This window comes from Hippocampus guttulatus, chromosome 10 (assembly GCF_054856545.1).
Source record: "Hippocampus guttulatus isolate MCC_2025c chromosome 10, RoL_Hgut_1.0, whole genome shotgun sequence".
Classification (NCBI taxonomy): domain Eukaryota; kingdom Metazoa; phylum Chordata; class Actinopteri; order Syngnathiformes; family Syngnathidae; genus Hippocampus; species Hippocampus guttulatus.
The window spans coordinates 2,362,384-2,378,574 of NC_141270.1; the positions used below are offsets into that span (position 1 = coordinate 2,362,384).

The 16,191-nt window shown below is 45.0% G+C and overlaps 1 protein-coding gene across 2 annotated transcripts; it reads right to left on the minus strand.

The window, feature by feature from the left end:
- Nucleotides 1-76: 76 nt before the first annotated feature.
- actn2b (actinin, alpha 2b) lies at nt 77-16,099 on the minus strand. 2 transcript variants are annotated; one of them, XM_086122198.1, is made up of 21 exons: nt 15,819-16,099; nt 11,960-12,074; nt 11,702-11,821; nt 11,534-11,620; nt 11,333-11,420; nt 10,972-11,050; nt 8,686-8,767; nt 8,317-8,402; nt 7,764-7,856; nt 7,082-7,312; nt 6,824-6,971; nt 6,096-6,246; nt 5,404-5,512; nt 4,686-4,826; nt 3,938-4,120; nt 3,724-3,858; nt 3,345-3,524; nt 2,749-2,895; nt 2,040-2,105; nt 1,766-1,924; nt 77-1,242 (listed from the first exon to the last, which is right to left on the minus strand). In XM_086122198.1, exons 1-21 carry the CDS (start codon nt 15,948-15,950, stop codon nt 1,084-1,086), a joined length of 2,691 nt encoding a protein of 896 aa, XP_085978324.1. In that variant the 5' UTR covers nt 15,951-16,099; the 3' UTR covers nt 77-1,083. The 2 variants fall into 2 exon arrangements, with proteins under 2 accessions (XP_085978324.1, XP_085978325.1); XM_086122199.1 differs by lacking the exons at nt 77-1,242; nt 1,766-1,924; nt 2,040-2,105 and having other exon boundaries at nt 2,794-3,247.
- Nucleotides 16,100-16,191: the final 92 nt, after the last annotated feature.

Here is a 16,191-nt window from a genome sequence, read left to right on the forward strand (position 1 = left end):
GCCTTAAGATTTTGTGCCCAAGGAGTGTTGGGCCGCCAGTAGACGTCTCGCTCAACAGAAAGAGACCACACAGAGATTGTCTGAATACAATTACTGTATTTCATTTTGTTTTATAGGCACAATGAAAAGTTACAGAAGACCAATCCGGCCGGCTGTTGTTGTTGTCCAAATTAGAGTTAATGAGTGTATATCTAAAACGAAAAATAAGTTGAAACATGCATGCGCAAAGGAAATATGAGTAATAATTAAACACAGCAGTAAAGATATTTAATCAGCACATACATTAAAAGCATAAAACCACACAGAAGTTTAAGAAATTATTCATCTCAATATTCTTTTGTGTCTTGTGTGTAGGTGTATGCCTTTAAAGCACAAGTGATTTTTTATATTTTACTTCTGCGTTCATGTGTTTTTGCAGGCCGTCCATTTGGGTAATATATTTTTCGGGTGTAATTTGGGAATTAATTTATTGAATAGGTCTTCACTTGTTTTTCCATTTAACTTAAAGAGGACATATTATGGAAAACTGACTGTCTGAGATACTACCAAGCAAACACACTCATAAACCCCTGTTATCACGTTGAGGCTAAAAGGTAAGCAGAGCTGCATTGCGTTGTGCCACATACATAAAATGTATGACATTTTCCTCCACAAGACAGAATGCGTTCAACGGTATATTATACACGCTGGACTCTTCACCCACAAATATGAAACCAAAAGCCTGAGTCGCCATTTGCCCAGCAGTAAAAGGGGCGGGGTCACGGCGGTCACTTGCATGACATGTCCAGCCACTTGTTTCAACAAGGTGAGAAATAAGTGTGCAATAATTCTTGATCCCTCGAATATTTTTTCTGAAAGCATGTCACAGACATGTTATTAGAACTGGGGAGTTTTTAAATGTTTTTCAAAATGCATAATATGTCTCCTTTAAAGCATCTGGAAATGCCTTTTGATGTGGTATTCCCAAAGAGTAACTGCAAGGTCTCACTTTATTAAAACAATGCATTTCATTTTGTATATGAATATTTCTGTGTATCAAGCAGGCATTTTCTAGGTAACAGGCGGGGGCTGCCATGTGAGGGGTTAGAGGTCACTCTCCCCATAGAGGGCGGTGGAGAAGGCCGTGTAGTCCAGAGCCCCCGGTGGCGCTCCTGGGATTCTGTAGGGCGGCATCCTCATGATGCAATATTCGGCTTGCTCGGGAGGAAGTTCTCTCCTCAGCTCCTCCACCAGGATGTACGGCTGTGATGCAACGCAAAGGCAAGGATTTGACAAATACGATCATAAACTGCAGGAATGGCAAATACGCGACAGTGGTACCTTGGCTTTTAGAGTTTGAGTCTTTCAGTGCCAATTTCTTGGCATCAAGAAGCCAAAAGATGGCGGCAAAGCAATATGTTTGTGTGAATAAAGTTCCTCGACTTCCATCAACATATTTCCTTGGTGCCGAGATGCCACAAGATGGCGGCAAAACACTACTTTTATTGCCTTGGCGTGAGCACAAAAAACGGCAAATAGCTGAGTATTGTGGCAAATAATTAAGGATATATATATATTTTTTTTAATCTACAAATAGGCAACGCAAAGATTCAAATCAGACGAGGTGCATCCGTACAGGGAAGCACTTCCAATTTCGCCAGTGGCAACTCAGAACTGTAAAAGCTTGTAGGTCGGGGCAGGTCAAGGTCCCACTTCACTGAAGCGCTAATAACTCAGAATGTGTTTTTATCTGTGGTGCTGTCATTCTTTTTCTTCAAACACAAACCTTGTCGCCTGCCAAAATCCGGAAGGACGCTACAACCTGCTCGGCAGTGTCGGTGTCAGCAGTTTCTCTGGTCATAAAGTCAATGAAAGACTGGAAGGAGACGATTCCAGTGCCATTGGGGTCGACAAGGATCATTATCCGGGTGAACTCCACCTCGCCCTAAATGGGGTAGAAAAAGAGCAGTTCTAAATAGCATGTACACGCAAGCTAGCATGTACCCACAGGCTAGCTGGCCCTGATTGAACCTCGACCGCGTGCACTTATAGCACCTCACCAGATCGTAGCCCATCGAGATGAGGCAGGCTCGGAAGTCATCCGTCTCCATGGCACCATTCTTCTTCTGTGGTTGGAGGGCTCGTCGTTATGAACGGGAAAGGAAGGCTGGATTTACACCGTGGGCCCACGTGCCCGCTTCTAATTGAATGTTTATATCGGATTGTTTTGACCGGGCGCCTAAATAACTCCACAAGACCGAGCAGCGAGAACGCCGTAGAGCAAACAATAATACATAAATAATAAATATGAAATATATTAAACATTTAGTTGGCCTCATTTTAAATTGCATATTTAAAGATTTTTTTTAATTGGCCATGCTTTAATTGAAGTTTAAAATTAAAGCAGGGTTTGGTTTTTTTGTGTGTGTGTTGTTTGGTCACACACGTGTGCGTTTAGATGTCTGCAATGTCTGCTTTTGATAACATTAAATCGGCATTGACCGAGCATAACCAAACTGAACTCACACTGGCACATACGCAATATTTATCGGACTTGTCTCCACATTCAGAAGAAGCCCGATTTCCATCTGAACGTATCCGAAACTATGTGCTTTTTTTTTCCTATCAAAAAGTTCAATTATGTCACTGGAACCATTTGGTGTAAGCCCGGCAGAATAGTCAGCGCAGACGCCAGATGAAGAAAGACGAAACGAACACACACTTGTGTTGCAAACGGTCTCGCGCGGGGCAATCCATCGCAATCGTTACCCGATCAAAGTGGTTGAAAGATGATCTGAATTCATTCATCTGCTGCTGGCTGATGCCCTTGGCGTCGCGGGTCAGGATCTGGGTTTCGATCTCGTTGATGGTGCGGGCGACTGTCGTGAGGAGCAGCTCCCAGCCAACGCGGATGTGCTACGCATGCGGATGTGATGACAGCATGGGAGACAATCCGTCAGTAAGCGTACGGTGACAAGGGAGATTCATTTTTTTCTGAAATTGTGGCCCTTTGGGCAACGCGGGGGTTCGGGGTGTCCCCCGCCTACTGCCCAAAGACAGCTGGGATAGGCTCCAGCACACCCGCGATCCCGCTGAGGATAAGCGGATCAGACAATGGATGGATGTTTTTCGACATAAAGACCTCTCTTCAATAATTATTGAACAAGTTGGGACATGAATAAACATCAACATGCTACAACATTTCCTTGGAAATCACAATGCCCCATCACTGGTGAGCTTTGCAGACAGACATCAGCAGACGTGGCACCTGTAAAGATGACATTTACGATGGAGCTAAAAAAAATAAAAAATAAAGGAGACAACAAAATGTCTTTTCCACAAAGAAATGTCGCCCAACATTGTACCTCCATGGTGTAGTTGGTGTGTTTGTTGTCAAACACCAGCGACTCCTGGATGAGCTGGTGGTCTCCCTCCAGCTTGTCCACGTTGGGCTTGTAGGCGACGATGACGTGCTCGCACTGCTTCAGTTGGGTCATCTGGTCCTCCAGGGTGCCGCCAATCTCCAGGGAGCAGCGTCCAATCTCCTGTTCCACAAGGTCAATTACATTCGGTTGTATCGGACCAATTTCTTTACAAGCGCCGCAGAGTCCGCTGCCGCTCTTGTGTCACCCTCCAGTTATGGCGACGTCGGCTCCTCGCCGGCCTGCTCTCCAATGCGTTTCAATATTATTAGCCTTCCATTAGATGGCCATAACCGTATGAAAGCGTCATGTCATGTCTGACCTCCATCCTGGCCTGGATCCAGGGTCCGATTAAGTTAGCCTGTGCGGCAAACTGGCGCCTCAACCGTTCATGGCCATGCTGGCGTGCCAGCTCTTCCTGCATGGCGCTGTCTCGCTGCGGAACCAACTTCTTGACCTGAAGTGACACACGCGGAGCTGACGGCGTATTGCCCACGGGCGAGGCTTAAAAATGTCTTTGAAAGCGGTGGGCTAACCTTGTCCCATTTGACAAGGAGCTCGTCGGTGGTGATGGTGCTGTAAGGGTTGATGATGTTGGCCTTGATCCCGTAGCTCTGGGAGATTTTCTGCACCTCATTGTGGATTCCCAGGATGGCCTGTCGCTCAGCGTCTGCCTCCGGGAGAGTCGCTTTGAACTGCTCGTGAGCCGCAATTAGACTCTGGAGGGCGGGCGAAAGGGAAGGGGGAAGTGGTGAAATGCTGTTAAAATGCCAACGTTTTGTCAGGTGCGATCAATTTCTTCAGCGGACGTGTTCCCGCGCGGCGAATCATCAATCGGTTTCAATTCCGATCAGATGAAACTAAGTTGGAGAAAGGTAAAAGTAGATTACTTTTACCATTGACTTAACTTCCGCGGCTGTCAAACTGCTGCTCAAGTGAACAGACGCTCTACGATGGCCACAGTTTTGAGCGTGGAAAACATTTCAAATGGTTTATGGCGGATTTGACATAAATCAAAAAGACCGAAGCCATCCCGCGATTTCTTCTCATAGTTTCATTGGATAAATGAAAGGCAAACTTGAATGTTACCTGAAGCCCCATGTTGTATCTATTTTCATACTTTGCACTTCACCGGACGACCACTTATTTGGAACGGCGTTTCGCAATTGACGTAACATTCACCAACCAGCTGATTTTCACACGAAGCGGAACTCCAGTACAGCGAGCCGACGGGGTTGCGTCTTGCTCAATCTGTCGCATCGCCCGTTGTTTCCGCGCGCCTACCTGGACTTCGTCTACGGTGTGCACCATAAACATGTCCTGCAGGTCTTCCATGGCTCCATCCATCCAGTTGTTGAAAGGAGCCGAGCGTTTGGCAAACTCCAGGAACAGCTGGTCGATGGTCTCCAGCAGCTTATCTGTGCGCTGCAGAGATGACGACACCACATAAATCCTAAAAAAAAAATACAGGCTTCGAATGTCCAAGCTGACCTCTTCCAGACAAATCCCAGCGCGAATTACCAACCCCCGCCCGCGCCCGGCCCCCGACCCTCACGGACGCACCTGTTCTAACGACTAACCCCAGAGAGAACAACATTAGCATGGCCTTGTTAACCGCAACTTTGGCTCGGGTCGGAGGGGGATTGTGTTGAGTGGGACGTGGACAGACAACGGGCCTCTGTTGCTGTCATTCACGCTTAATCCTCAGACCTTTTCCTGGGCCCTCACTCATGCAGTTGCGGGTCAGGAACGGTCCGCACGGACGAGAGGAAGTGGCCAGTGGGACCGGTGCCGGTCAGCGGCCACACGATGACAGCCATGTCTCCGTCCAATCCCATATGAAACGCTTCTGGATATTTTGGTTTGAAAGCCGTCAGAGTCGACCGATGTGGATCATTAGCGCACTCTGGTGGAGACTCGCCACACGTGCCAGTGCGTCCAGAGGACGTGAAGGCAGGCGCGATCCAGGTTCGTCTTGCTCACGTTCTTTCATCGCCCTCACCTCCAAGGCTTCCCTCCTTTTCTGGGTCAGGGTTCCCAGTCGGTCCCACAAGTCGCAGATGCTCTGGCAGCGCTGGTTTACAGCTGCCACGTCGTGGTAGTCCAGCTCACTGGAAAAGAAAACATGGACTCTTATGAGAGAAGATATGTTGTTTTCATCCAACCCCCCTGCCCGTAAAAAGGATGGAAATGCTGAATTATTTTCTGTGCAAATGTAATTGTTTCTTCTAATGGGTCGTAAATATTATAGATAAATATAACAAAGAACCAAAACAAAAGAAGGAAATATACAAGTACATTCTGGTCATGTCTACTCCAACGCAGATAGTGTTGGAGATGTTGTACAATACTAAAAAAAAAAAAAAATCGATAGTGTTGTAGATATTGTACAATACTAAAAAAAAAATAATAATACACACAAAAGTAGCTTTTGTAAACCTCTGCCCAAATTATCAATTTTCAATTATCAATTATATTTTCCAAATTATCAATTTTCACTTTTTCAAACTTGTGATCGCCCCAAATTTTTTTTTTTAATTTGTGATTTATTTTTAAAATGTATTTATTGAATGTGATTTATGTGGAGAGTGAGCCTCAGTCATTCGCGCCCGCCAGAAACCGCGCAGTGACTTCACACTCCTGATACGCGGACTCGGACAACGACTGCAAATAATGTGGAGTGGGACTGCGTACTTGAGCTCCTGCGCAATGGCGGCAATCTGCTCCACTCTGTCTTGGTGGGCTGCCAAGTCGCTTTCAAAGGCCTCGTGTTTTCGAAGCATCGCCTTGATCTGTGTCAAGGTGGCAGTTTCGTAATCCTTCAGGGAGAGTAACATTTCTTTGCCTGAGAGCACACATTAAGAGAAGAAAGATTCAAAGTTCGGACTTTCTCACGGCGGTAATGAACACTGTGGAGACTGTGGACTGACTCGAGCTGAGCTCAAGCTAAAAAAAATAAAAAATAAAAAATAAAAAAAAAAGAAGATATCGGAAGAGAAAGAACTCGTAAAGACATGGGGGACAGAAGTCTACACACATCTGTTCAGGCTTTTGTGATGTATAAAAAAATAAAATAAAAAAAAGAGACCATGATAAGTCATTTCAAAACTTTTTCCGTGTGACTTCTAACCTGTATCGGCTTAACTTTATTTGGGGTTCATCAGGGGCACTTGAAATGGTGGCACTTGTGTGCTGGCTGCAGTTGTTCCCAATTTGAACACAGCCACATTCCCAATCGTGACTTTCTCTCTCTGAAAGGTTTCTTTTTAGTTGCGATTATTATTCAGTAGTACGGCTTCGAAGTCTCTCCATCTCTGGCTCGTTTCTTTTTTTTTTCTTTTTTTTTTTAGATGACAAAAATCCTGCATTTGAACAGGTGTGTGTGGATTTTTGAGATGGACCAAGTGTGTACAACTGCTCACCGCTGGCCCAATTTTCATGATTGGTGGCCTTTTGGCGAAACTTTTCGGCCAGGTGGTCCAGTCTCTCCAACCTGCGAATCTCCGTGAGGAGCCAATCCTCGTAGCCTTTCTCCGCATGCTCCAAGCCCTGCCATGCTGCGGCAATATCCTGAAGGCACAATCACCAGAGAGGGGGTCACCACACGCTTCTGTGTCTCTCTCCTGGCCTGGCAACGAGTGATGCCAAGTTCAGTGAATGAAGGATTTGGAGTCACTTACAGACACCAGCTTGCCCTCGGAGGGCATGAAAGCAGGCCGGTTGCTGATGCGCAACTTGGTCTGCAGGGTGTTGAAGTTGATTTCCAGCTGGCACTTCTCCTGCACCTTGGGAGGCTTGTGCTGGCGTCTGTAGTCCCGGAAGTCCTCCAGCTTCCTCTGCATCTCTGCCATGGTCTTCTCCGGGGTCCGGTTCTCCAGCCAGGGAGTGGTGCGGCGGATCCACTCCAGCAGCTGGAGAGGGCCACGCCGAGATAATTAATATCACAACATGTTGCCAGTTGGGAATACTGTGAAAAAGCTTTGCGGGATTCATTGAAATGTGTCGTCTGACCGGTTCATTGATTCTGGCAGCGTTAGGATTCTTAGGTTGCTTCGAATGTCAGTTTTGAGGAGGGAAAACCGACAGCTCAAAGAATGAGGATTATAAATTGCGTACTGTATTCTAATCCATTTTTAATCTGTATATTTGTGGCTCACTGTCAAGTATATTAGATTACAGTACAATTACTTTTGGATACTGACACTATATCTGTTTATCATTGAACTGCCCACAAACTGCTTTTTTTTTTTTTCTCTTCTGAGACCTTGAGAGCGACAAAGTCCCGCTTCATTCATCATGTAAATTGAACTATTTAGCAGCTACCCTTAGTGCAAAGTAAACTGCGGCAGTTTTCATGGTTACCTGGCTGGCCAGCCTCTCGTACTCCTCCATCAGCTTCTCGTTCTCCTGGTTTACACCCAACACTTTACAGATTCTGTTGGCAGCCGTTTCAGCCTGAGGGAAGAAAAAAAAAAATCTCATTACAGTGAGCGAAGGTGGGCCATTCTCTCAATAATTCCAATATTATTCTCAAAGTATCCATTTTGGTTTCACTGTTAGTGCAAATGTGCTAAGGGAATGAAAACTGAACTCATTAGCCCATTGGTCGTCAAATGTTGACACCAAGTACTGCCTAAAAAAGAAACATACCGCTACTTGGCTGCCCACGTACCACCGAAATGACCGAAATTAAAATACAGTAGCCTAGTAGGCCTAAACGTTCATTAAAAAATGAGGCAGATTTTACTCCTATAAAGTGTAGTTAAGTATATTATTTTAATCCGCAAGAACATTACGTACCATGACCACGTCACGGCACTGAAACATTATGATTTCAGGATTTGAGGATATACTCATATTAGCATGTGAGGTTGGAAAAGCTAATCGTGTGATGGGATAAAATGATTTTGCCAACCTGCTCGGCGCCAGCAAAAGCATGATAGAAGCAGGACACATACGTCATGATGGCTCTTTCGTCGGGCTTGGGGGTGTTGATGATATCTGCAGGGGAGGTGAGGTCAAAATGAAAAGAAGGGGGAAATTATTGTAGGGGACTAGCAAAAGAATAAAAACATGAATCATAAAAACTGTCTTGCAACTGAAACTACAATTACAGCTACAAGTAGTGATTTATGGCCCCCTTTTTTTACGTCCAAATGCTCAAAATTACAATCCCTGAACTTTGCCATTGACTTATAAATCAATTTGAAGCATGGGTCCATCAGACTTTTCCGTGCCTCCAAAGAAATTGTGAAGAAAAAAAAAATTTTTCCTAAACGAGTACCTTCGGCATCAAGCATTTTGGGAATGTCCAGGTGTTTCTCCGCTATGTCAAAAGCCAGGTTCAGGTTCCCCAGAGGATCATCCTAAATAAAGAAATACAATTCCACGTGACGAAACAGCAATGCCGGACTTCGAATGCCAGCGGGGCCTGACCTTCATGCAACGGCGGACACGTTATACTTCCTCATCACTTGCATGCAATGCTCGTTTCTCAGAAGATCTGTCGCCGAAAACGCTCACGTGGGGAGCTTTTATTAGACTGAAGTGCAGCGTTTCACCAGCGAGGCCGCTCGTGGAAATCGATAACGTTTTGGCCTAACAATTGCGGAATGCACTTAATGACTCCCTCTGTCGTTAATTGCGGTTTCCGATCAAGTAATTTATCTTGCGTGTCGCAGTGGGGTGTTCGAAGATGACAAGGGCTGAGCAATCTGGAGATGGTTCGGATTTAAATCAACACACACACTGTATGCACCGGTGAATCCATCACAATTGGCCAAATATGATTTGGGTGTTTTGAAGAATTTCAATCGGAAATAGGAGGATAACGTCTTAGTGTTAGAAAAATAAAGCTGATATATTACAGGGGGAATGAAATAATGTTCTTGGAATTAGGTTGCCAGACTAGAAGAAAAAAAGTCATTTATTGCCTTTTGTTACAACCCATGAACACAATTGTACTATTTCATTGTGACAACTTCATTCAGGTTGTATTCCAAAATACTTTATCTCATGATAAGAAATCGGATTTGCCATCATAGTTTCTCCTGTTCAGGGTAGCGGGTAGCCAGAGGCATTCACAGCTGACTTTGGGCAAAAGGCCGACTACACCCAGGACTGGTCGCCGGTCAATCACAGGCCACATCAAGCGAAAAACAACTATTTACACTCTGTCACTGAGTGGGAACTGGATTGGATCGCAATTGAAGTCACACGGCCTACCATATGAGTAAAGTCGCTTCTGCTAAAAACCCGGCCTAAAACACAGCCCCCCCCCCCCTTCAATGTAGCTACTTCTTTTACACCAATTTCTACTTTCCTATTAACCACGACTCTGGCAGCATCTTGAAAGGTGAGTTTTTACACCATGTCGCAGACAACACGTGACACTAAAATAGAAACGGCGAACCATAAACAGGCCTGGGGTTCACTGTATTTTGAGTACCTTTACTCATACATTTGAGTCTTGTCACAGTACATGTGGCTGAGCGGCGTATGGGACCAAGCTAAGTGCGTTCCTGCTAAACTGGCCAGTCGGTCGATGGGGGTAAAGGGATCATACGGAAGTTCCGCCGCCATTGTTCTCTGCACCCCAAAGGCGGCTGCTGCCTACATAACAGGCAAGGCCAGCTGCTCCTCCATCCAGCAGAGGATGAGATGGAGGGATCAGATGACGCCAGGATGGATGCTTGGACAGACAGGAGGACACCCCTAGCCAGTCTATGCTTCAACAATGCGAGCCCGACAGGAACGCTCACCTGGAGCCAAGCTCAACAGCTGCACAGTGACACTGTCTGTAATCTCCAAAGTCCATGGGTGACTGAACGTGTGTGTGAGGGGAAAAAAAAGGGGGGGGGGGCAGTGGGAAGTGCCGGAAAAGTTGTGATGCGCCTCGTTGTGATACTCCACTGAGCTCGTGTGATCTTCTTAACTCTCATGAGGACAAGCGGTCTCTTGCGGCATACGCGAGGTACGCGAGGTGACTGTAATAGCCCGGGGGCGAAGCTCATGTTTCCACGACCGTTCCAGCCAGTGTTGAAAAGCGAGGGCTTCTGCTTGTAAGACTGACGACGGATGAGTTACTCCTGCTGAACGGCCGCAGCGGCCACACTCGGAATATAAATGTGCAATTGTGATTCTCCCCTGGATACATTTCAATCGAAAACTCTCCCATCGATAGCGTTTCCCTTTGTGTGTTGGCATCAAGCTAGCGGACTTCAAGGCGGCAATGCGGTTGCTTTAAATACACCACATGTCCTCATTTAAATGACAGTAGACGTCAGCCCACAGTCAGCCAACCCCAACTGTAACTTGAATGAGGAAAAAGTGGCATAGGAAGTGCATGGATGGAACTCTCTGCCTTCATTTTATTGCATGCGATCCTACGCAAGCCATGAGTGTATAAAGCGATTATTAGTTTGAACTTAATTCAAAGTGCACACTTTCATGTGTGTGTGTTGTTGTTTTTTTTCTAATCGGCTCACACCGTGAAACGTTATGACTGCGTGTGCATGTCAGTGACACGGCATCGCAGGTTACAGGTGACACACATGCACACGCACGACACCTTGCTGAGCTTAGAGTAGTCGAGCAGGTCGGGTCTGTGTCTGTGAATCAGGGCGCAGAAGGCCAGGCCGTCCTTCCAGCTTCACCGGACGATGAGCAGAGAGAGCCAACATGTCAGTTCACAGAGGCACCTTTTTTTTTGTTGTTTGTTTATCTTCGAAGGCCATTCAAACCGCGAGTTTTAGGGTTGCCAAAATTGGGAGCTGAATTCTTCATTTTGTAGATACGCTCTAAAAGTTGCATTTGCTTGTGTTATGCTAACTATGACGTGATTAAACAGTGTGTTGAGAAAGGGAAAGATTCTGTCGTTAGCTGTGAAATGTCTCGCTTCCATTACTTTGGAAGGTCAAATGCTGACTTACCTCACATGGAAGTTCTGAACATTGACATTCCTGTAGGGGGCAGTCTTTCTTTGACACCACAAGAGGAGGCCCTCTTTGGCAGATGTTTCTGCGCAGATGTTAGCGGTACAATAGTATATATATTTTTTTTTACATTGCGACAGTCACGGGCGCTTCTGTGGAATACAATAATAGATTTTTTTGTGTTTTTCATCAACACACCTTCGACAGATATGTCCTGAATGGCAAAGCGGAGAATTATTGTCCAGATCATTCCAAGCGTCATCTTCACATTCCCGTCCACAATCTCTGAAACGCAAACACAAATCCCATTAGCGAACGCGAGCGTAATATTTTCTGTTCTGTATGTTTTGCCGAGGCTTCTGGTACCTTCAGCTCCAATGGAGACCAGTTTTACCCCTTTGCTCGTGATGAAGTCCAGTGCTTTGTTGACATTAGCAATCTTGTGAAAGCGCATCTTCCCTCTGTCCGGCTTAGGTAACCTCTCACCTGCCAACATGCCATTGTGGGAAGGTCATGTGAGTAAATACTGTACACGGGGAGGGTGACACGACAGAAACCCGTTCAGACAAATGTAGATCAGTACATTCAGAAATGAACTAGCACCACAGCATTCTGAAATCTGACCTGAGATCACTTCCAGAAGCAGCATGAGTTTCAGTCCGTTTCTTAGGTCATCTTCAATGTTTTCAATTTGAGTGCCAGCTTTCCTCAGGTGGGAGTTACACCAGGCAGTGAAGGTCTACCGGAACAGAGACAGCAAGTCAATCAAGCTTGATGACAGAATAAAATGAAACATTATATTCTGCAGCAGCATTGTGCAGACCACTACAAAGTTCTAGAATAACCAGGCGCTATATTTGGTAGGATTTTTTTTAAAAAACAAGAATAATGCAGAGGTTACAGACTTTGTATTCTGGTGAAATAGGTAACCGTGCCTCAGAATAAATGGCTATGAGCTATGGTGATCCCCAGGGGTCAATCCTGGGACCCCTATTGTTAAATCTGTACATGCTTCCATTAGGCTAGTTAATACGTCCCTTCCAAGTGTCCGACCACAACTTTCCAGATGACACTCAGATATTCGTGTCACGGATGGCAGGTCAACTTAGGCCTCTAGATTTACTCTGTCAATTGCGCGGTCCTTTGGTCTGCAAATTTGTACATCTAGATTGCTGCTACTTACTGGAACCAAGAAACCTAAAGGGAAGATTATTATTTTAGGTTTCATACTGTCAGTGGCATTTTTTTTAGGTGGTGTGCCGCCAGCTTTCCTAATAATTATGTGTGCCTTTTCTCAAATTAAGTTTGGCCTGCACTGACTCCGAAGTGTCAAATATCACCTCTTTTCATCCGTAGCATTGGAACAAATGTGCTTTCTGAGAGATACTGTAAATCCAGTTAAGATGGGATTATTGTCCTTCTCCTCCTATTTTTGTCGGATCGCTCACTCGCCAGAAATGGCTGAAGAGCCGGTCGCCGACCGCAGAGCTCAGCATTCCGTCTGATATAAGGTGTTAAATATAGAGGGCTCTGTTGTGCGTCACGATAAGGGACCCGATGGGGGAGAATAACGTCACAATGTGTCGTCGTGTCAGCGACAGTGAAAATGTCATGTGGACGGAGAAATTGTTCCCTGTTGTCCGTCACTGTATGGGCATGTGATTGGTTACAGGCTCTCTTATCTCAATCATTCTTCCAGGTCACCCTCATTACAGTTCGAGAGATAGTGGAATACCTTGAAAGAAGTGCCAGAGAGGCAGGCGCATGACTGTATCAGGATTATAAAATGAAATCCGACTTTTGGCGTTTGAATGAATGGGTCAAATCCAGAGTCCGAACAGTCAGAACAATGCCATAGTCTGATTATAATGGACACCGTCATACACAAGACACCTGTTGTGACCTTGAGAGGCTTAAAAAAAAAAAAAAAAAAAAAACATTATCGCACACTCCATAGCAGATGAAAAATTGATCTTCAATCTGTCAAAAGATGATATTTGGGCAACAGCCTTCATCAGATCTTTTTTTTTCTTTCTTTCTGAATTCATGCGGCACGGAAGCTAAATAATGAGGGAAGTTAAAGGCAAAACATTATTTATGCAGATTGCCCTTAAACACCGAATCACATTTAATTATTTTCTTGTCCATGAAGAGTTGAGTTCAAAATAAACACCAGGGACACATTCCTCACGTAACAACATGTCAGCTTTGACAGAGTTGCATTTGAACTCTGCTACCTTTTGTGCAGGGAAATGTGAACACTGTTTCATGAGAAAATAAGTATTATATTGCCGTATAATCTGCAAAATTCCGTCTGATAATGAAGCGATATTTCTTAAATAATTTGTGGGCTCTGAACCAGTCGTCAGCCAACCGCCAGGGAGCGAGGGCATGGTTAAGGCTTCGTGAAGATGTTCAAGTGACCTGCTGAGTCATGGCGAGAGAAAAAAAAATACAGCAAAAATTGGAGCATCCTCGTGAGTTGGTAAATTGTAAATTTGTGCGTAAAACTTGGTTTGTGACTATCATTGACTCTAAAATGATAATCCATCCATTTTAAAGTTTCACTTTGCACCGAAAACTATTTTCATATGGTTTGTTGAAAAGTACAACAAAAAATACAGATGTTGTCCTTGACATGATGAACAAATGGGATTCATAATCGTGTTTACAAAATTCCTCAAAATACTGTCATTATGATTTGCCCCTTGTGTTGCCAAAAATAAACCGTTGCCTCATCCTGACATTGGGAGGGGCTCTGTGTGACTGTGTTGGAGGAGAGACATTTGAGGTGGAAGCACTGGTGCCTCCAGCTGTGCAAAGAAGCCAGATCCTAAAGCCCTAAAATCAACTGCGAGTATGGGGGGGGGCTAAATTCAGCCAGGCTGGTGCAATATTTTCTGCGTGCCGTCGCTATAAACAAAAGCATTCCGCACCAAGGACAGCGGGCTTAGCCCTACTACAATGCCTGCCAGTGGCGGTGGTTAAAATTAGAAGGCAACGGCCATTCTAAATCCCGAGAGCGTCATCATGTGTTTGGGAGCATCTGTTGACAGCTCGCATTCCGAGCGTATCGCCGGAGAGAAAGAGAGAGAGAGAAGAGCCGCTGGAAAGTAGGGCTATTGTTAGCCTTGCTGGGACCCGTCCGTCAAAGAGCCAGCGGAAGACTGCTGGAGTCCATGACTGGAAGTTTGGCAACAGTTCACTTCGTTTTGATTAAATTTCAAGTGTATGCATTCTCCATTTTAAACGTAACGGATCACTAAATAATGTTCATGCTCACCATCGACAGTGACAGGCAGAGCAATTGAATGCTCATCCACTAGATGGCAGAAGATGCAATTAACCCGTGTAGACACCTGTTGCCATTTGAATAATTTGCCCTCACGAGTTGAGCAACCACTGTACACCCTACTAGTGAGGCAAAACCGTGCACTAGTTGACAATTGTGGGCTACTAGTAGTAATGTTATAAAATTCTACTAATTGACATCTAGCGCATCACTAGCGGTACTCGTGGCATGCAAATGCCAACTAGTTGCTCGACGAGTATGCCAGGGTTGTCCTATGAGTGCGCAGAAACGTCATACGTTCATGGAAAAATGTTACGAGTAAGACACAGTTGTTCTACTAGTGCACTGAATTGTTTGATACTGTTGTCCGACTATTTTAAGGTCCATGTACTAGTACGCTCTTTGTCCTCACTGGACCCCAGAGGTCAAAGCGAACATGGTGAAGCGGCATTTTGCGGTTATGCTGCATGCAAATGGTAAAAAAAATTCCAACAGAAGTCAATCCATAGTGTAAATGCATTTAAATGCAGATTATAAAAAAATGTTTATTTTCCCCTGTCCGGCCGGCTTTTTAGTAATTTTAGAAATCTACATTTAATTTCTTTAATTTGGTCTTAAATGTCTGCATCTAGGCTGTGTAAACGTTGTCAATCTTCTTTCTTTTAGAATTTTTTGTAAACTAGTTTTGTTTTCTCTGTCTTTGAATGTGTTGAGCTGTTTTGTTTGTAAACTCTTCTCGGTGCTGTGCCTTTGGTTGTGTGAAGCACATTGAGTTGCCTTGTGTATGAAATGTGCTATATACTGTCAATAAACCAGCCTTGTTTTGCTTCACTAGTGGGATAACTACATGCTACTAGTGAGGCAAAACTGCACTAGTTGACAACTGTGTGCTGTGCTTAGTAACCTATGACATTATAACAGTCTAGGAGTTAACATTTAATGCTGAACGAAATGTCAATTAGTGCAGTTTTGCTGCACTAGTAGCTGCCCTTACTATACTGTACGGGAATCTCGGACAAGCAGTGGAAAAAACGTTACTAGTAAGGCAAACTGAATTGTCTAACTACTAAGAGCAAAGAGCTGACTAGTACATGGATCTTAACCTGGAAAAAAAAAAACAAAGCACACCAAACGTTGGAAGTGTCTTGGTCGATTGTTTTTGATGCGTTCCAGGGCCAATTTTGGTCTTACTTTCCTCTGCTGTTGCTCCCAGGCCGGGTCGAGCAGCATGTCCCGGTCCCACTCGTCCTCCTGGAGCATGTACTCATCCTCGTAGCCGTTGTCGTAGCGCACCGTGCTCTCCATATGGGTCATGGTCATCATCTTTTCGGTGGGTTATCGAAACTTGACTTCAAGTGGAGTAAAAGAAATTCGAAACAAGTAGTTGAAAAGAAACTGATGCTTGTCCGACTTGTGGCTGGGTCATACACACGCACGGTTTGCCCTTGTCCCCCCGACCTGACAGACGTCTGGCCCCGGTTGCCGCGTGCGGGACGGGAGCGGCCGGTTATTGTTCGTAGGGGCGTGGTCACGTGAGCCACGCGTTCCTTCACGTCGAGGTCGC